General features: G+C 48.1%; 1 protein-coding gene across 5 annotated transcripts in view; it reads left to right on the top strand.

Annotated features, from left to right (window-relative positions):
- Positions 1-21,334, top strand: part of SCN5A (sodium voltage-gated channel alpha subunit 5) — a 176,463-nt gene that overhangs the window by 60,095 nt on the left and 95,034 nt on the right. For 3 of the 5 annotated variants that reach the window (XM_072598942.1, XM_072598938.1, XM_072598940.1), the window contains exons 5-7: positions 3,336-3,464; positions 12,687-12,778; positions 18,110-18,340. In XM_072598942.1, coding sequence (XP_072455043.1) covers positions 3,336-3,464; positions 12,687-12,778; positions 18,110-18,340 — 452 coding nt within the window. Of the gene's footprint in view, positions 1-3,335; positions 3,465-12,455; positions 12,548-12,686; positions 12,779-18,109; positions 18,341-21,334 lie in introns of all 5 variants that reach the window. The other 2 variants (XM_072598943.1, XM_072598941.1) reach the window with 1 other exon arrangement.

Below are 21,334 nucleotides of genomic sequence, written 5' to 3'. Positions count from 1 at the left end.
TTTCTGACTACTGGGCTGGCATCTTTCTGTCTTTAGAGTGGAAACCCTCTGAGGACAGGAAGTGCCTTGCTTGTCTGTGTTGGTGCCCCTAAGTCCTAACACAGTATTTAGTATACAGTAAGTGCTTAATAAATGCCTTTTCCATCATTTCTTCACTTGTTTGTCAGGTGGAAGATGATCCTTTGCTGGGTGTCTCTGCCCCGCCCTTCTAAGGATGCTGCTGTGTCTCATTATCTCCCTCCTGTCATTTGAGCTACCCTCCAGGACACTGGAAGTTTGGATAGGTCCCCATGACTTCCCTGCCTTCAGACCTGACTGTGGCAAAGAGGGGCTTCTGAACCTCCCCTCCCTTTCCCCAACATATCATTCATACCTGTCGTTTTTAGGAAAAACTCTAGGCTGTGCTCCCCCACCAAATTTAAGTTCCGCATTTAAATGATTTCTCCATGAGTATGCGGAGTATTTGGCATCCTTTGAGGGAAGTCAGCCTTCAGTGATAACTGGCCTTCAGGAAGCCAGCTCACCAGCATCTTTCTCCCCCAAATCCTCTAAGTGGGAAAGATCAGAGATGTGATATTCTAGAGTCAGTGGACTTGAGTTCAAATCTCATCTCTGAGGTTTACTGACTGTATGACCTTGCACAAATCCCTTAACCTCCTTGGGCCTCAGTTTCCCCATCTGCAAAATGAGGAGGGTGGACTAAATGGCCCACAGACTTCTTCCAAATCTGAATCTGTGAGCTGCTGACTACTCATATAAAGGTGTTCAAGTCTCTTCTGAAAGTCCTGTTCTTGAGACAGGATCCTAATAGACCAGCTTCTAGATACCCCACCACACAGTAGGGAATGATTTTACTTCTTGGCATCTTTGGGGAATTGATTGCTCTGGGATACAGACTGAGGCTCACCCTCATAGACACACTCGAGGGCATAAATACACTCCCAGGTCACTATTTAGGGCATCAACCACTTCAAGGGGCTATCTGCCCCACCTGCCTCCCCAACTTCCTTCAGGTCACTGAAAGATGATAGTAGTCACCTGGTTCTTGAATTGATGCCATTTCAATGGGAAGGATTGGTCTCAAGGCTGTCTGGGAACTCAGAGAAGTCTACGGACCACATCCTTACAGAAGACTCATCAGTCAACAAATCTCCATTCAATGTTCACTGCATTCCAGGCACCATGCAAAGGCAAACTCAGCATTCCCCAGTTCTGGAGGGGCTCAGAACATCCAAGATCTATGCAGAGCAGTAGAAAAGGGATGAGTTCAGAGAGAAGAGTAAAAGCTGACTCAGTGGGCAAATGGGTGCTCTGAGCCTCTGAGGCCCCATGAGTTGTGGGGACCTGGAATGCCTACTGAGTTCCATTGCCCATGGGGCCCTTTTGAAGGACTAATAGGTAGAAAGTGAAGCATCAGAAGAATCATAGATTTAAAGCTGGAAGGAGTTTCAGGGACCATCTAGTCCAATTCCCTCCTTTAACAGAGAGGGAAATAGACCCAGAGAGAAGGGACTTTCCGGGTCACATAAGTCATAGGATTTGAACCCAGGTTCTCTAACTCCAGATACAGGTCCAGCCCTGATGTGTGCCATTCAAAGTCCTGTACTGGCTTTGGAAGAACCCCTTGTTGCAAAGGGGGAGGAGAACCACTTCCTTGTGGGAGGTGTATTAACCCTTTCAGGCCCTGTCAACTTACAGATCCAAGAGGTTTGAATGACCAAAGGGAGGGAGAGATGTGTTCACCTTTTTGTGTTCTGTAACAGCTCTTCCCTTCATAGAATTCAATTCAATGAGCATTTATTAAATGTTTGTTGTGTGCAAGACACCTTCTAGACTGTGGGGATAGAAAGAGGAAAGACAATACAATATAGACCTGCCCTCAAGGTGCTTATTGCAACCTACATGTGAAAGAAATTGGCATGGTTCTATACAAGGTAGAGCATGGTCAGGTAATATGGGAGTTTAGACGAAGTTCCCGAAGAAATCTGAGGAGGGACAGGGAATCAGGGAAGGCTTCTTGGAGGAAGGCATTGAAGGAAGAAAAGGATTTCTGTAGGGAGAGACAGAGGAGAGGCCCATTCTAGTCATGACGGGTGGCTAGTGCCAATGCAGGAAATGCTCAGATGGAATGAGTGCATGAAGATGCACAGGATAAAAAAAAGTCTAGAAAGAACAGGTGGAGCCCAACTGTGGATGGCCTCCAAAGCTGGGACCTGTGTCTGGGAGTATGTGTGTTTAGGTGTATGTAGATGTAGATGCATCTATATGTGTATCTATAAATATGTATATATATTATATTATATGAGGTGTTCTGAGGGAATCAGAAAGGATTTCATTAGAAGGCAGTATTTAAATTGAACTTTGAAAGAAACTAGGGATTCTTAGAGGTGTAGATGAGGAGGGAGGGCATCCCAGGCTTGGGGGACAGCCTGGGTAAAGGCATGGAGAGAAGAGATGCCATGTTTAAAATGCCATATGTAAGGACCGGCAAGAATGGCAGTTCAGCTGAATAATACAAAGGGAGGAATGGGTGATTAGTCCAAAGTCAGTAGGAGCCAGCTTCAAACATCAAAGAGAAGAGTTTGGATTTGGTCCTAGAGAGGGAGGATAGCTGGTGGACCTAAGAAAGACACCAGTATCTGTAAGGTTCCTAAGCCTTCTAGATATGTGCTCTAGAGCAGTCATTCCTCAGCACAGGAATAATAATGGCAATGTCCAATTATTGATCAGTCATCTTATTAAGAATCAGCACGGTTCTTGGCACACAGTAGGAAGAAGGTCAATAAAAGTTCAATGAACACAAGTGAATTGAATTTCCATATAACCTGAAATACAGAGACATCTGTGAGATGCTGTGGATTTGGCCCATTGCTAAATGTTGATATCAAAGTAGGACTTGGTCCACTAGCTCCCACAAGCTGTATTCCTGCATTCCTTCCTCACTCTTCTAACGTTCCCAGCTGAAAGCCCAATTCCTCGAAATTTCCTCAAAAGCCCAATAAACAGGCATGGTCTGAGTGGTCCTGAGCCCCCATCAGAGTTTCTGTGCCTCACCTGACAGCCAGACCAGCTCATTGACTACTGAAACTGACCATGAGGGGAACAAGGAGCTTAAGCTATTATCTGTGGGCTCCTCCTCCCTCAACAAACCCCAGAAACTCAGTCCCATATCCAACTCAGCTGTTCAGGAAAACCTGGTCTAATCTGATTCTCCTTCTGCATGCTGAGGAACGATGTAAGGAAGCCATGGTTCCCTGCTTCCCCTGACAATGTCATAGATGTACACTTTCCCCATTTTCCATGTATGCTATAATCCTTCTCCCCTTCTATTCCAGGTACACCTTCACTGCCATTTACACCTTTGAGTCATTGGTAAAAATATTGGCGAGAGGATTTTGTCTAAATGCATTCACCTTTCTCAGAGACCCGTGGAACTGGCTAGATTTCAGCGTGATTGTCATGGCGTAAGTACCCTCAACTCTTGCCCTTTGGCTGAGCCAGATAGGAAGCCCTCCATCTCCCTGTCTCCTAGATTCCCATGAAGGGCCAAAAGCCCATCTGCCATTCTGCTAGGACCTCTGTCCCCAGAAACCTGGTCTGCAGCCTTAGAATGAGATTTCCATCCTTCCTGAGCACAGAGACATGCTCTGACTCCAGAGGTGAGCAAGGTGGCCTCATAGGAGCATCCCGGGGCAGGAGACGCGGGCTGAGCAGAGGAGAATTCTGTACATCATAGCTGCCATGTGTTCCTGAAGACGTGAAATCGGGTTATAAGCCAAGAAACAAAACGGAAATCCCTCCGAGAAACACATGCCCACGTACCTTATGCCAGCCGCGCCCAGAATTGCAATAATAGCTAGCATTTATATAGCGCCTTAAGGTTTGCGAAACACTTAACATAAATTATTCCATTCCATCAGTCCCTTCTATGGGGATGTCTCTCTAAGCTGTCCACCATCTTGGTTGGCGTCTGTAGGGAAAGCAAGACGCGGTAACCCAGGACTTAGTAGCCCAGCTCCAAAGAGGTGGAAAAGGAAAGTTGTACAAGTGACTCGGTTAGCCTCAGGTCACAGCCATTCCCCTGCAGCACAGGGACTAGCAGACAGGCTACTACCTCCATGCCGGGTCCTCTGTGACACACAGATGCCCAAAGCGGGAGGATCCCCACTTCCTCCGGAAGACTCTCTGAGCCAAGACAAGCACATTCTCCAAGGTATGGCGCGTGAGAAGGCCGGCCTTGGCAGATCTGCCTTAGCCTGGGCCCCCAGCATAATGCCTCAGAGGCCGATTCATTTCTAACGCTCCTAATGGAATTAGGAGGCCGGTGGAGTGCGGAAGGCTTGGCCAGTGACCTTTTGGGAAAGCAGGCATGCTCGCATTTGCCTGGCGCAGCCTTCCCAAGGCTCCCTTAAAATTTCCACGCAAAGCCTTCCCAAAGGTCTCCCTCTCCTTTTTCTCGGGGCTGGGTCACGTCCTAGCTCACATCCTGAGCAAGGACACAAAGCACAGACAAGCAACAACAGTAACTGTTATTCCTAATAATGACACATGTAGTGATCGTGAAACAGATGAGTAACAGTTGGAAACATTTCTAGACTGCTTTGTAATTTGCAAAGCACTTAGCGAAAGGACCTTATCCCAGCTCCGACCCATGAAGTCGGTGCCAGAGATATCATTATTGCCGTTTTCCAGATGAGGAAATTGAGGTCCAGAGAGATTAAGCAACTGGCCCTCATAGCACCCAAAAGTGCAAAGTAGGATTTGAACCCAGGTCTTCTTGACTTCTAGCATTTTATGTACTGTACCCATTCTCAGAGGTGACTGCTCTGGGACAGGAGAGAGTGATTCATTAAAACACAGAAATACAGAACTTAATCAACTAGAATTTACTGAGCACCTACTATGTGCCACACACATTGTGGTCATCAGCCTTGTACATAATCTCAGCTGATCCTGACATGCCTCTGGGAGGTGGGAGTACTATCAAGATTTTTAACTCACCTTTGCAGATCAAAAAGGTGAGGCACAGAGGGAACATGGATCTGCCCATAGTCACTCAGCTAATAAGCAGTAGACTCCACACTCAGACCCACAATAGTGGGCTCCAGAGCCATTGCCTCCCCCATGGGCCCCGATTGCCAGCAGCTCCAGTCTGCTCAGAGTCCAGGGTGGGGGGTGGGGGGAGTGGAGAGGGGCAGGTTCTCTCAACTTTTTCAAGAGTCTGCTTTTTCAACCTTACTTCCTCATTCACCCCATCAGACACACTGAACTCTTAGCTGGACACTGTCCTTGCTGCCCGTACCCCTTTATCAAGATTGATCATAACTTTCATGGATTACTTTAAAGTTTATAAAGCTCTGTGTGTGTGTGTGTGTGTGTGTGTGTGTGTGAGAGAGAGAGAGAGAGAGAGAGAGACAGAGAGAGAGACAGAGAGACAGAGACAGAGAGACAGAGAGACAGAGACAGAGGGAGAGAGAGACAGAGACAGAGACAGAGACAGAGGGAGAGAGAGACAGAGACAGAGGGAGAGACAGAGGGAGAGAGAGAGAGAGAGAGAGAGAGAGAGAGAGAGAGAGAGAGAGATGCTCAGAAAGATTATTACATGGTCACTGTTTCTGTCAAAGGGTCTACCATGAATCAATAACTTAATCTGTCTGAGCCTCAGTTTCCTTATCTGGAAAATGGGGGTAACATTACTTGACTCACAGTGTCACATAGCTAATAAGTACCCAAAGTAGAATTTGAACCCAGGACTTCCTGAGTCCTAGTCTATTACACTGTCCATTAGGTCCCATCACCACTCTAACTCTGTTGTGATGCATGCTGAGAACATCCTTCCCCCACCTCCACCCTCCAGTCTCAGCTCTTACCTCCCCCAGAACTTCCTCCTTGACTCCTCTAGCCCTAGACTGGCATAATGGAGAACAGACAGTGCCTTGGACATGGAGTGAGGGGATTGAGGTGCAACTGCTGCTTCTTCTGCTTGCTTCCTTTTTGGCTTTGTGCAAATCCCTGCCCATGTCTTGATTGCCCTGGTTTTCTCCTATGTCCCATTAAGGGGTGGGACTAGATAGCTTCTTTGTTTTCTTCCCTTTCCTTCCTTCCCTCCCTCCTCCTTTTCCTCCTTCTTTCCCCTCTCCCTCCTTCCCCAATTCCTTCCTCTATCCCTCCTTCCCTTCCCTCACCCTCTAATTAGTACAGGCACCTCCCCAGTGTGAACACCCTTTGTGGATGAAAATCCAGCACCTGTGCACACCTGTTAGTCACGTGCCTTCTCTGAACTTCAGTCTCTTCCTCATAAATTAGATATTTGCACTGGAATGTCTTCCAAGACCACTTCCAACTCTAAGCATCTGTTGTTCTAGGAAGACATGGGCTTGGTGACTTCTAAGGTCCCTTTCTAGAATGATAATTCTGCAATTCTGTGAAATAAACTGAATGAAATTAATTTCATTAAACCCTAATTAGTAATGACTGCTGTGTCAACTCTGGTCAAGGGGGAAGACAAGAGGAGACAGCTGACCCTTTACCCCAAGGAATTTTTAGGACAGTTGCAAGAAGGTGGTGTCTATGAGAACCGCACCTTCACGTACATACAAATGTACACAAACACTACAAAAATATAATAGGCAAATGCATACATGCACACACACACATAGACATACAAACATGCACAGACCTACAGAGCATAATGCAAACATGCCCACATATGCATACACAAATAGTGTACATACATACATACACTAGCATGTGCAAACATGCATCACATAGTACATACACCTATGCAACACAATACAGACAGGCACAGTGCATGCCTACATGCACACACAAAAATGCAAACGCACTGTGTATGCACACACAAAACGTTGTCCCACAAACACACATGTACACACAGATACACAAATACAGCATGTACATGCAAACACACAGACACACATACAAACACACAAGCATGTACACACACACGTGTGCACACATATACAAACCTATACTGTGCAAAACAAATATTCATGATACACACAGGCACACACACAAACATACAGACACAACATGAACACATATATAAACCCACCAAACCACAACCACACCTTCATATAGAAATACACAAACACAAATGAGTACATACATGTGTGCCCAAACACACATGTCCAGCTACACACACACACACACACACCCGGGAACCAGTTGGTCCAAAGGCCAGGTCCCAGTCAGTTGGCCATCTGGCTTCCTATACCCTGGTGACCATCACAGTTCAGAGACACCTTTGTTGCTTGTTCTTTGAGTCCTAAATAAGAGCCAGGCAGGCCCTGTCTGACTCGGCCGCCCTCACTCGTCCTCTTCATATCCCCAGCCTCACACAGCATTGAACACAAGTAATAAACATTTAATAAATGTTTGTAGACTGACTGCCTGATTGACAGATGAAGCCAAAACCAGAGGTCTCACAGCAAGCCAGTGAAGGCTGGAGATGAGAACTGAGGGATCGTAGGCACTGCCCACTGCTCCACACACCCCAGCAATGATGCCCCAAATGCTCTGCTCCCAGGACAGAAATCAGGAGTAAGCTGAGAAGAGTGTGGCTCGCTCCAAAGGTTAGCCATGATCTCTCTCTCCTGTGCCCCACAATGCTCAGCTCCTTCTTAGGAGACTGGTGGGAGCTCAGGGAGCTAGGGCTGGGCCCTTCTGCTCCTCATCCTCCCCCTGGCTTTCTCCCAGGGAGGAGAGGGAAACCCCCTCCCCACTCAGAGAAGATCTGAAGCATGCAGAATGGATGAGAGAGAAAGGAAAGGAGAGACAGAGACAGAAAAACAAGAGGGGAAGAGGAGAGACAGAGACAGAAAGAAAGAGACACAGAGAGACAGAGACAGACCAAGAGTGAGAGAGAGCAAGTCTGTGTGTGCGTATGCGTGTGTGTGTGTGTATGTATGTATGTATGTACGTGTGTGTGAGAGAGAGAGAAAGAGAGAGAGAGAGAGAGCCTTCCCTATAGCAACACCTCCAATTTGGGGACCTTCACGGCTGTGTTCCAGCCTCCCTCATCACTCGGGGAGTTGTTATGGAAACCAGCCGTGGAGGGAATCTCGGGGAGGAAGAAAAGGAGGGAAGGAGGGGGAGGGGGCATGTCCCCCTAAAACAAGAGGCCCAGAATGTCCCCTCTGAACAGGCGCCCCGTGTGGCCCCTGCGCCCGGAGCAGCATACTCTGCAGGAGGTCATTGTGCCCTGGGTGGGTGTGAGGGGGAGCTGCCAGGCTGCCCTCCTTTCCTCTCATTTCTTTGCAATCACAAAAGTTCTGTTTTCAAATGCATGCTCAGAGCCAAGCTGCAGCTGGAGTAATAGAAAATGAATACTTTTTAATGAGGAATTCATTAGAGTGAGACAGGAATTATACACATTAGAACTCCCTTTCTCTCCTTGACCCCCAAGGGGAGTGGCAGCAGTCACCACACCTCTGCCCACCCTGGCAAGGCCTGTCTGCAGCCCCCAGAAGTTTACCCCATAAAGAAAATCAGCAGATCAGCAGAGAACAGCAGAGAATCAGCAGAGAACAGGGGGCCTCTGGGCCCCAGAGGCCCCCCACCCCCACCCCTTCCCCAGGCTTTTCTTCTGTGGCAGCATCATGATCCGAGCAGGAGAATTTCCCCACATGTACTTGCACGTGGCCCCTCTCACCTGGTCAAGGAGCCAGGAAGAGTAAAAGACTCCAGGGCATTCCTCATCCTCAGGGCTTTACCTCACCAGCTCTGGACCTCAGGCCAGGGCCTCAGCTCTCCCTGGGTCATAGACCCTAGAAGGCCTCAGCAGCCAGCTAGTCAAAACTCAGATGAGAGAGGGTCCCTCTAGGATATCCCCAAGGTGTTGTCAGCCCGTCTTTGTCCACCCACCTGGACCCTTCTCTGACAAACAGATGGACACATGTGTGAAGCCATTGGGTGTACAATTACACCCCCCCCCAACCCAATCTCCCTCTTCCACTCCCTCTCCCCCCTCCCTCTCCCCCTCCCTCCTCTCTCTCTCTCTCTCTCTCTCTCTTTCTCTCTCTCTCTCTCTCTCTCTCTTCTCTCTCTCTCTCTCTCTCTCTCTCTCTCTCTCTCTCTCTCTCTCTCTCTCTCTCTCTCTCTCTCTCTCTCTCTCCCTGTCCCTTCTCTCTCTTCTCTCTCCCCTCCTCCAGTTTCTCCCTCTCTCCCTCCCTCTCATGGACAGGAACTCTGACACAGACCATACCCTGACCTTGGCAGCCATCTCTGAGATCAGGAGCCTTCTGTGCCACCTGCCAGGACAGAGGGCACTGTCAGGGGAGCCAAGCTCCTTGAGGGTAGAGCCTGTTTCTGCCTTTCTTTGTATCCCCACCACTTGGCTGAAGACCAGTCCATAGGAAAGACTTAATGAAAGTTGGTCAATTGGCTAGGCTCAGAGCCTTGTCCTCCACACCATGAAGATGATCCTCATTCATACTCTAACACCCTGTCCTGCCCTTGTGGCCTTGGAAGACTTAGCTTCCCTGGGCCTCAGTTTCCACATGTAAAACAAGGGGTGAAACTATCATACACACACACACAACACACACACACACACACACACACACACACACACACACACTAGATTCCAGCTAGATGCAGCCATCTCTCATCTCAAGGGAATGGGATGCCCAGAGGTTCTGTCCCACTGATGTCCATTAACGGGGGTTTCTGGGAAGGAGCCTCTCCCTTCCCCACCCCAAGTCTTAAGCCTGGGGAGGCCATGCTTCTTTGGCCTTGATTCAGGCTTAATTTGGTTATAGTTTTTCAAGGGAAATGATTATGATTTTTTTCCAATCTGTGTATCCCCAGCACTCACCTCAGGGCCTTGCACATAGTAGGTGTTCAGAGAATGTTTGTTGAATTAAATTGAACTACATCAATTTGACCCAAGGTTAGTTTCATATTTGAGACAGAGATTTGTTCATACTCTAAATTCAGGTTACAATAGAACATGATAGTGGGAAGGAGGACAGAATTGGTAGTCAGACGGCTGAGTTCACTGCCCAGCTCTACTGCTCACTACCCACAAGACTTGGGGAAAGTTGTGTAGCTTCCCTAGGCCTGTCTCAGTTCCCCCATCTATAAAATAAGGGGATTGGACGAGATCAAATCCTGCCTTTGATGCTTACCTGAATGACCTTGGGCAAGTCACCTAACTTCCCTGGTCCTCAGTTTCCTCATTTGTGAAAGGAAGAAATGGAACTAGATCAGGTTCTGACTTTGACACTAACCCCCTGTATGACCTTGGATGAATCACGTAACTTCCTTGGGCTGGGGTTTGGTCATCTCTTAAATGAAAGGGTTGAACTCGGTGGCTTCTGAAGCCCCGTCCAGCTAGGCAAGAGGGACCCCTGAAGTTTTCCGAGCTGTAGAGTGATGTAGAGAGATCTGCTTGTTAATGACACTACCTTAAGAGCTATGTGAAAGATCAAGGAGATGGGAAACACAGAGATGAAGGAATCGATGAATGAATGAACGAATGAACAGCTCTGATTAGGCATCCACCATGTGCCAAGTACTGTGCTAAGTACTAGGGATATACATTCAAAAAACAAGGCACAGGCTGGGCATGACTCACTATGTCTGTACCAATATCCACAGTCAGAAACTCTAGTGCAGACAGATGCCTGATGTATCCCCCAATCCCTTCTTCATAATGTGTCCCCCACTCCCTTGCTGTGCTGGGGACCCCATGTTATTTACTAGGTTCACAAGGAAGGGTTCAGGTCACGTTGTGGACTTTTGAGTCAGGCCTCAGGGAGGTCCCAGAGCCAGTGAGGCATCCTCCAGGAGGTCATGGTGGAGGGGACATGAGAGGCAAGTGGGAAAGAGAGAGCAACCCAAAGGCCCCCTTGGAAACCAGTGAGACTGAGTTTTGGAGAGGAAGCCTCGAAAGCTCTCTCTAACTTCTGATTTTTCTGATCTCTCTTTTAGATGTGGGGAAGGTCGACCCCTATTTTTATGTTTATGATTCCACCATTAAATTTAACAATCGGTGCCTATTGTGTAACAGGGTAATAACCCAATGGGATAAACTTTCTTTCTCCTGTTTAATCATCTGACACCGGTACATCATGAGGGTCTTTGGTCAATCACACCCAAATTACAGGATCACACAGAAGTGCACGTTCAAAGCTGGAAAGGCTTAGGACTCTTCTCTAGGGGTCCTTCACCTTTTGTGTGGCCTGGGTCCATGGTATTCTGGGGAACCCCAGGATAATGATTTTGAATGTGTAAAATAAAATACAGAGAATTACAGAGGAAAGAAATGACATCAAAAAGAATTTATATGTATACATATATATACACACATACATACACATACACAAATTCTATGCCCTGAATCATGCTGTCACTCACTAGAAAAATGGGCATATTAAGTAGCAGACTCTTCTCAGGCCTTGTGCACCATCTTTCTGTTGGGAGTGAAGGGTGATTGCCACACAGTGGCCTCTCCCATTTGGGGATAGTTATTAGAGGCAGAGAGGGTTAGGAAGGTTTCTAAAACTCTCAGGATCTGTGAAATACTTCTGGTCTGTATTTCTGGGTTAGAGTGGCTATATATCTCCCCATTTACACTGGCTCTGCCCCCACAGAGTCAAATGCAAAATGAGTCATGAACCTAGAATGAAACGGAAAATAGAGAGGTCTAAAGATTAAAAGTATAGAAAAGAAAGGAGCCTCAAAGGACAAAATGATCAAGGCCTTTTTCACAAATGTAAAACCTAAGGCCAAGAGAGGGAGAATCCCTCCCCCAAGGTCATACAGGTACCAAGTGTCAGAGTGGAATAATAATGAGAAAGTACCCCTAAATCATCTAGATATTTCAGGGAAAAGGAATGTCTAGACAACCAAGAAGACCTGAATTCGAATTCTGCTTCTGACAACTGAACTTGGACAATTCACTTCTCTTTTTAATAACCCAGGCAACCTAAGACCATACGTTACAGAGCAGGTGCTGTTATATATGTGGAAGGAATTTCCTCACTGGTATTTCCCTCTACTGACGAAATATGTTTCCTCCACCATTTTTTTTTTCAGGAGAAAGGACTGGGGGAGGGGGAGGTGTGGGGGAGGTTGCTCTTTCCTGTGTGGATCAGAGCATGGAGCCTACATTCCACAGCGTCCCTTTGATTTGCCACAGCATCTCTCCTCCCAACCCCACTGAGAAACCTGACCTTCTTCCTTGGTTATTTCCGATCCCTTGGATGCCCAAACCATAGGAGACTGGCTGACCAGATGGTTACATCTCTCTGGCATCATTATAGTGGTCCATAAGACATTGGGGCCTGTCGCCTACATCCCCAAGAGCCCCATGGGCTTCCCTCCCCTAAGAGTATCCCAGGGACAGCCCCTGGGTGTTGGGGTGGGGGTTGTGGGGGGGAGGGTGTGCTCTCTTTTTTTTAATTCCCAATAACTGTGGTTTGATTCTGCAGGTATGTATCAGAAAATATAAAACTAGGGAATTTGTCGGCTCTTCGAACTTTCAGAGTCCTGAGAGCTCTAAAAACTATTTCAGTTATCCCAGGTAAGGCCCCGGACACTCCCCTGCTCGCAGCTCACACCTCCAAGTGACTTTCTCTCTGTCCCCTTGTCCCTCGTCCCCTCGATGTTGTCCTCTGCTGGCGTCTCGTCATCGTCTTGTGTGTGCCTTTCCCTTGTTACAGATACACCACTGAGTTTGTGGACCTGGGCAATGTCTCAGCCTTACGAACCTTCCGAGTCCTCCGGGCCCTGAAAACTATATCGGTCATTTCAGGTGAAAACCAGGTCAAACATCAAGGCTGGACTGACAGATGCCCCCCTAGAATTCCCCTGCTCCATTCCCTGGCGTCAGCCCAAAGGCTGCAAGCGCTCTGGGCATGGATCACACTAGAGGATACTCCTGTCCTAGAATACACCCCCTCCCCCAGTCTGTGTGGTCTGAGGGCCTGGCTCCCTCCTCTCCCCACTCCATCCCTCCCTTCAGAAGTGCCTGTGGGGAGATGGGTTCCCTCCTGCAAAGTCCTCTCTTAAAAGGCAACAGAATCAAGTTGCAGGGTCTCTGTTATTTCCAAATCTGCTGTTATTATTATCATGAACAGTATTGATCATATGAATCAGCCTAAGCCTCCTGTTCCAGCCTTTAAGCTCCAAGCTCCGTTCCCACATGTTTATATTTGACAGCTGAACCCAAACACCGTTCCAGCAGAAACAGTCTTGGGAAGCCAGTATGATGACATCCCAACATTAAGATAGCTTTTAATTCTCTCCAGGTTTAGCCTGCAGATCAACTACTCCTTCACTCTCCCAATTTTCCTCTCCCCTATTCCCGAGGCTGGCAGTAAAAGCATCCTCGAGACCCCTGGGGTCTCCCTCCCGCCACCCCAACCCACAGACTTTTTTTGAATCGATAGTGTAATCTTTGGACAGGTCTCCTTCAGCCTTGGTGTTTAACAGATCTAACCTGCATGGCAAGGTAGAAGACGTAGCAATCCATGCATGGCAGCTTCAGCAGGCCGTGCACCTCGGCAGATGTTGGCAATGACCCTTTGCAAATCTCCTCTGCACAGGAGCCGTTCCAGGAAAGGGGAGAGGTCCCCCTCCTCTTTGTCAACACTGGAGGGGGAGGGGGAGGAGATCTCTCACCTGCTCACACTGGACCACAGTCAGATCTACCACACACCCCTGGGGCCAAGCAGAGAATGAAATTATGACTGTCCTAAGGGCCTCCACAAAGGAGGGAGATCCCTCTGGGCTCCCTTACAGCCAGCACTGGGCTGTTCATAGTGAAGGGGGAAATGGCCCGGATAGTCTGGATTCAAGTGATCTTGGTTTCATTTGGAACAGTCACATCAGGGCTCAAGGCCCTTACAGTGGGAGCAGAGAGGGAGGGGGTTTTGATGTTCAGGCATGACAACACAGCCATTTAAGGGGGTTAGACATTGGAGGATACGTGTCCTGGCCTTTGTTCCAGGGACATATGTTCCTGCCAAAACAAGGGAGAAGGTCTCAAGGCCTGAAATGCTGGGATAAGTGGCAGGGTCATCTCCAGGCTGACCTGCTCTGGTGGCTGGCACAGCAGTCCTGAAAGTCATAGGAGAATCAGATGAGAACCAGAAGGGACCCTCTTCATGGATTTAAAGTTCAGTGAGCCCTTGGAAATCATCAAGTCCAGGTCTTTCATTGTATAGAGGAGGACCTGCCATACAGAGAGATTGACTTGGCCAAGGTGATACAGTCTCTAAGTGTTTGAGGCAGGATTCAAACCCAGGCCTTTTGAACTCAATTCTTTCTGATGCCCAGTCCAGTCTCTAGCGAGTATCCCAGCCAGCTGCCTCTCGCCCACTCATTCAAGTCTCACAGAGAAGTGAGAGACCTAAACTCACACAGATAGCAAGTGTCATGCTAGAGACTTGAACCCAGGTCTTTGAATGCTGAGATCAGCATTTTTTCCTATATAGTTCACATTTAGACAGTGCCTCACAGGTTAATGAGTGTTTTCTCACAGGTAGTGAAAGTAGTACTTACCCTTATCTTTCAGATAAAGAAGCTGAGGTTTCACCGCGGTTAGAAAGATAGCCAGCTGCTCAAACCTGGATTGAAAGAGAGTGGCACTAGACCACCTCTCATTTGTGGCTCCATGGAGGTAGCCAGAAGCCTTATGAGCTTCCTAGGGTTCCAGGACTCAAGATGGCACTGCCTGGAGCCAAGGCCTGCTCCCCCTCACCATCAGCCAGTCTCACATGCTACTGACCCTGGGTGCAAGACTTGGCATTTGGAGCTAGGATTAGGCCATTTACCTGATGCCATTTTGGCCCATCCTTTTAGCCTGTCAAGGTCTCAGGGATTCTGGCTAGAGCCTTTAACATCCAACCTGGGCAGTACTGAGTTTCCTATCACTGCTGGTCTTCAAGGAAAAGGTGGATAACAACACCCTTGTTAGGTGTCCTATAGAGCAGATTCCAGTCTGCCATCATGATTTGCTTCAGTGTTTATGACTCAATGAGGATTCCAAGGGACACAGACAGAGGCTTTTCCTTTCTCTCATTCCATGGTTTGCCTACAATCTCAGGGAGAGGGATGTGTTTAATGGATTCCTGGACCACTTCTGGATCTTCCCAGTCTATGGTTTTATCACAAAAACTTCCTTCAGATGTAAAGATAATCTCTTTAAAATGTACGAGAAACATGTAGTTGGGATTGGGGGTGGGGTGCAAGTATGACAAGAGACAGCATGGTGTCATGGAGAGGGAGCTGGCTCTGGGTTCAGCTCCCTAAGTGTAGACATTTCAGAACAGGTGTTGATCTGAATTGGCAGAGAGAATTTCTCACTGGGAGTTCCCTAGACTAATGAAAAATCAAGAAACATAACAGTTAATTTCCTTCTCCAGGGCTCTTTCTGGGCCAAGTATGGTAATAGATTATTAAGGCCATTTAATTCAAGAGATGATAGATAGACAGACAATAGATTAGATAGACAGACAGATAGATGGATAGACACCAATAAATGATGTAAATAGATATTTGCATGTATTATAGATATATATATCTGTATGGATATAGAAAACTGCAGATAGAGATTTCCCTGATAATTAAAATCATAGCACACTTTTGTCATACTTTGACAAAAAGGGAAGTTTGAGCCTTAGAATCTCAGAACTGGGAGCTGACTCCCAATTCTGCCCAAATCTTCCTGTGTGACTGGGTAAAAATCACTCAGCTTTCTGGGTCTTTCCTTGAAATCTGAGCAAGGAGCTGGCTGGCCCAGACCTTCAAGTTCTCTCCTGGCTTTGACCTGGTGGGCCTGGACCACCGGACCTCCCACCTCACATTTCTGTCCTCTTGGGTTTGCTGTGTGCTCCCTCCCCAGGATTTGCCTCCTCTCTCGAAAACAGACCCTTGTGACCATGAGGGCCAATTCTTACGTTGTAGGATGTGGATCCGGTGGGCAGGGAAGAGAGGTTGCCCAAGAAACCTTATTGAAAAACCTGGAGCCTTGGTTTGCTGGTCCCCTCTCCTGGGACGGCCTTCTCCCAAAATGCCTCATGACCCAGGGCCTCAAGCCCCCAGGCCATGTCTCCTCCCTTAGGTGATTGCCAACATCTCTAGGGAAGGCTTCTTTCTCCTGCAGGATGCCTGGGGCATCTCTCCACTTTCACTCACAGCCAGAGGTGTGCTCACCAGCAGAGTTTTGTTTCCCATTGTTTGGTGTGCCTGCCTCTGCTTCCTGACTTGGGTGTGGATCCCTCTCCAACACCAGCCACGGTGGGGGATTTAGCAGATTAACCAGCTTGAGGATGGATAGGTTTTAATCAGAGGTGTGGGCAAGGTCGGGGAGACCACCTTCTCCTCCTTCCTTGATCTGTGGGAGCCAGAGCTGCTAATGGGCAGCCGGAGCCAGAGTGAGGCTGCCCAAGGCTGGGGCAAGATGGGGCAGAAATGCATACCCCATCTGTGGGAAACAACAAGACCAGAGTTCTCAGCCTGGCTGCTTCTTAGAAGAATAACCTTAGTACCATGGGCCAGATGGAATGCTTTCACATATTTCTGCTTGTCTTTTACTAAATGGGAAATTCCTAAGGGATCCGGGCTGTGTGACAATCAATCAAGAGCGACCTCCCATGGGAACTTGGGGGGGAGGGGTCTATGACATGTTCCCTTCTTATGTGTCCCTCTTCCTCTACCTTTCCTCCCCTTCCTTCTCTTCTTCTTCCTTCCCCTTTTCCACCTTGCCCTCTCCTCCTTCAGGACTCTCCTTGCTCTTTCCTCCTTAGCCCAGCTTCTTCCACTACTAAGGCTGGGACTTAAAGCCAAGTTTATTCCAATAAAGGAGTTCTGTTATATACCTGACGACCCCTTCCCCCTGCCACCCTACAACAACTGTCTCCTTCTCTCCAGGGATGTCAGGATGAATTTCTAGGGCAGTGAGGAGCATCTCCATCCCCAGGGCCCAACTTCAAAGAGATGTCTCTCTGTGGTATATCCAGATATAGTGAGGCAAGAAGAAGGAGAGACAGATAGACAGATGGAAACAGAGAAAGAGAGAGAGAGAGAGAGAGAGAGAGAGAGAGAGAGAGAGAGAGAGAGAGAGAGAATCTTCCAGGGGAGAGGGAAAGGTTGGGAGGGAGTTGGAGATCCGCCTTTAAGTTAAAGCAGCCTGGTCTTGCTACTGCCACCCTTGGGGTCACCTATCAATTTCCCTGGGATGGTAAGTCCATTCAAAGCTGCATGTGAGCATGAGGGGGCTCACGGAGAAGCATAGAGGAGTGCCATTTTAAAGTCCCAGGATTCAGTTGGGGTTCACCACCATGCCCATTCTTTCTTGAAGAATACCGTGCCCTAAGACATTTGACCTTGAAAGGGGCAAGCAAAACTTTCACTGCCCTTCCCTTCCCCCTTTCTGACCTGTCTGGAGCTGGGCACAAGTTTCTGAATGTATGTTCCTTTGTGACACCCTCCAGTGTTCTCCACCACTCGTTTGTCGGCTCTTGTAGAGACCCACAATTGTTTGGCAGTAGGGATTAAGGATGAGTTTTTTGGAGTGTTTTTGTTTGTATGTTTTTTCCCACCCAGACTGACCCGAGGGGGAGGGATTTGCCATTCTCATGAGTGAAGTCCAAGCCCATGTTCCAATCCCCCTCAATCCCAAATAGATTGTTCCGCCTAAGACCCATGCATGTAACTGTTTCCCTGGAAATTCAGGAAGAAACAAAGGCCAGATTACATTGATTTCAGTCACCTGGGAAAAGTAGGTTTGACCTTGACCTTGACCTAGGTCTTGCCAGACCTCCCTTCTCTGTATGAACCTCCCTACCCCAGCCTAGCCCAGCTAGCAGGGCCGGAGGGCATTCCTCATGGCCTGGGCAGACCTAAGTTCGGTTCCCCTTAGCCCTGCTGGGTGAGTATGTCCTTAATTCCCACATCCCTAGGTCCAGAAGGCCCCACTTAGATTGTTGGGGTATCCCCCCCTCCAATCCTATTCCAAGCTCTCTTAGGTCTAAGGAGACTTCTCTCCAAGAAAGACAGATGTCACCCAGCTCCAAGTCCCCATAGTAGATAGACTCATGCCCTCAGGCTAGCCTCTGACCTCCTGATCTTCTCTCCCCAGGCCTGAAGACGATTGTGGGGGCCTTGATCCAGTCAGTAAAGAAGCTTGCGGATGTGATGGTCCTCACTGTGTTCTGCCTGAGTGTCTTTGCACTCATAGGTCTCCAGCTCTTCATGGGCAATTTACGGAACAAGTGTGTTCGCAACTTTGTGATACTGAATGGGACCAATGGCACTGTGGTGTCCGATGGTCAAATCTGGGAGTCAGTAGAGGAATACATCAGCAGCCCAGGTATTCCCCTCCCTTCAGGGTCCCTGGCACTGGGAGGAGGGGAGCTGGCCAAGATGACATCCTTAAAACAGGATGCAGGTGGGGAAGGGGAAGATAAACTGACAAAGGAGACCAAAACAAAGCTGTCAGAGAGGTAGGAGGAGGACCAGGTAAGAAAGCTGCCCCCAAAAAAGGCCAGAGAACACAGAATAAGAAGGAAGTATGGAACAAGGGGAAGATCACTACAAGAAGAATCAGGGGACTTGAGTTCGAATCCCACTTCTCCCCTTAGTACTTCTGTAAGTGTCTTGAAATCATATTTTGTCTTTGTACTCTCAGGGCTCAGCACAGGGCCTGGCACATAGGGGGCCCTTCATAAAATGTCTGTCAGATTATAGCCACAGTGGAGAGAGTGCTAGGCCTGGAGTTAGGAAGACTTGAATTCAAATACAGTCTCAGATACTTACTAGTTTTGTGATCCTGGGCAAGTCACTTAACCTCTGCCTCATTCTCTTCCACCGTAAAATAGAGATAATAATGCCACTGATCTCCCAGCGCTGCTGTGAGAAACAAAGGAGATGATATTTGTAAAGTGCCCTGCACATAGTAGGTGCTTCATGAATACTTGCTCCCTCTTCTTCCCCCCCACCCCCACCCCCACCCCCACCCCCATTGATCTCTGTGAGTTTGGGCAGGAGTCTTTTCTTCTTGGCCTCATTATCTTTCATCCATCAAATGAGGGGGCTGAACTAGATGAGTCTTTGATCTGGATCTAAATCTATAACCCCCCCATGAGGAGTCAGTCGCCTCCCTTGTGAACGGAGGAACTTAGATCACACAACCTTCTTGAGCCAATCCACTCTCTGAGTGCTCTAGAATCTGCAGGAGCCACAGAAACAGCAGGAAGATGGAGGCCAAGACCATCCCTTGGGAGCTGAGGCAGAGGCAGTGAGCGTCAGGGACTTCTGTCCAGAAGGTCATCTGTAAAGGGGGAAGGTCAGGCAGTCAATAAACGCTTAAGGGCCTGCTACATGCTGGGCTCTGAGCTAAGACGAAAAGACAGGCCAAAACAAAAACCAAGAAAACCCATCCCCATTCCCAAAGAGCTCACTGTCTAATAGGGGAGACAATGGGCAAAGGACTGTCCAGACAAGATTGATATCAAGGATAAATTGCAGATAAGCAGCAGTGGGAAGGCACCAGCCTTGGGGGGTGGGGGGTGGGGGAACAGGGAGGAGGCTGGGGAATGGGAAAGGCTTCCTATAGAAGGGAGATTTGAAGGAAGCAGAGTAACTGGGAGGCAGAGATGAGGAAGGAGAGGTCCCAGGTCTGGGGGACAGGCAGAGAAAATGCCTGGAGGTGGAAGATGGAGAGTCTTGTCTGATGAACAGCCAGGAAGCCACTGTTACTGGATTGAAGAGTATGGGGAGGGGAGGGTAGAGGCTATAAGAAGACTGGAGGGTGGGGGGTGGGGGGTAAGTTATAAAGGGCTGTGAATGCCAAGCAGAGGATTTCCCAATTGGTCAATGTTTGTTTCAAACTCAAACCAGGGTCACTGATCCCTGTAAGGATCCCTGTGGGTCACATATTCAATTAGTTTTAAAATGTAATGCTATCTATATTTTCTCATGTTTTTACTTATTTGGATACCTATTTCCCAGTTCTGTTTTTAATCTGGTTTGGCAACATTCCGAGTGTTTCTGCCATATTTGCTCCATGTTTGACACCTTTCCTATAGGTTATAGGGAGGCACTGGGGTATAATGAGTAAGGGGGTTACATAGACCCAGGCTTTAGGGAAGTCACTGTGGTGGCTGGAAGGAGCACAGATTGGAAAAACGAGAGCCAGAGGCAGGCAGATGCACCAGCAGCTGTTGTAATAGTCTGAGTGTGAGGTGATAAGGGTCTGCACCAGCAGAGTGGCAACATCAGAGGAAAGATGAGGGTGGGTTTGAGAGGTGTTATAAAAGTCAAATCTACAGGCCTTGGCAATAGCTTGAATCTGGGGGGTGGGGAGGAGTCTGAGGACTGGGAGGATGGTGTTGCCCTCTACCATAATAGGGAAAGTGGGGAAAGAGGTGGGGTAGAGGTGGGGAAGGTTTGAGGAAAAAGATCACAAGTTCCACTTTGGATATGTCGAGTTTCAAATGTCTATGGGACATCTAGTATGAGATGTCCAACTGGCAGTTAGAGACCAGAGGCTGGAGGTCAGCAGAGAGGCTAAGGCTGGATAAATACATATGAGAATCATCAGCCCAGAAGTGATGAGATCACCAAGTGAAACAACCTAAAGGGAGAAGAAAAGGGGGTTCAGGTCAGAGCCTTGTGGGACACCCACTATTAGCAGCCATGACACAGATGAAAATCTGGCAAAGGAGACAGAGAGAAAGAGCCAATATGGCTGCTCACACAGGGTGGCCTTTTTTTAAAGAAAAAGATGGAGGAAGTCTCAAGACATTTATGGACTAAAGGAAGCCAGGGAAGGAAGAAAGATTAAAAAAGGGAAGAAGAAAGAGAAGGATGTCCAGAACCCTGCCCCCCCACCAGACTATCCTCTTCCCTCTTCCAGGCGTGTGGCCATGGTGGGCTTAGACCTCCTGGCACCATCTTTCTAAGATTGATGCTTGGCTGACAGCCAACCTGGGGCGCCATATTTCAAGGGAGATGATTCTAGGTGGAGAATGCCCTGAGGACAGGCAGAAATGTTTAAGTGGAACTGATCTTGACTTGCTTGGGCCACCTCCCCTACTGCCACATATTAAATGAATTTGTACTGCTTTGCCTTGATTCACTTTGTGATCCGGCTGGATATATCTTTGTACATCCTTGTTGTTACTCCTTGTGACTAGGGATTGGCTTCTCCTTTGTACTTTTATCCCTGGTGCCTAGCACATAGTAGGTGCTTAATAAATACTTGGTTTGATTAAAGTGGGAGAGCTTTGGGAGAGTTAGGAACCATGAGCTATTCCAGGTCTCCAGAAACCTTTATCCTAGAGAAGGAAAGGCTCTGACTTTT

Source organism: Notamacropus eugenii, chromosome 3 (assembly GCF_028372415.1).
Source record: "Notamacropus eugenii isolate mMacEug1 chromosome 3, mMacEug1.pri_v2, whole genome shotgun sequence".
Lineage (NCBI taxonomy): Eukaryota > Metazoa > Chordata > Mammalia > Diprotodontia > Macropodidae > Notamacropus > Notamacropus eugenii.
Note: the sequence above shows the minus strand (reverse complement) of the source record. Positions and strands in the feature narration are given on the sequence as shown.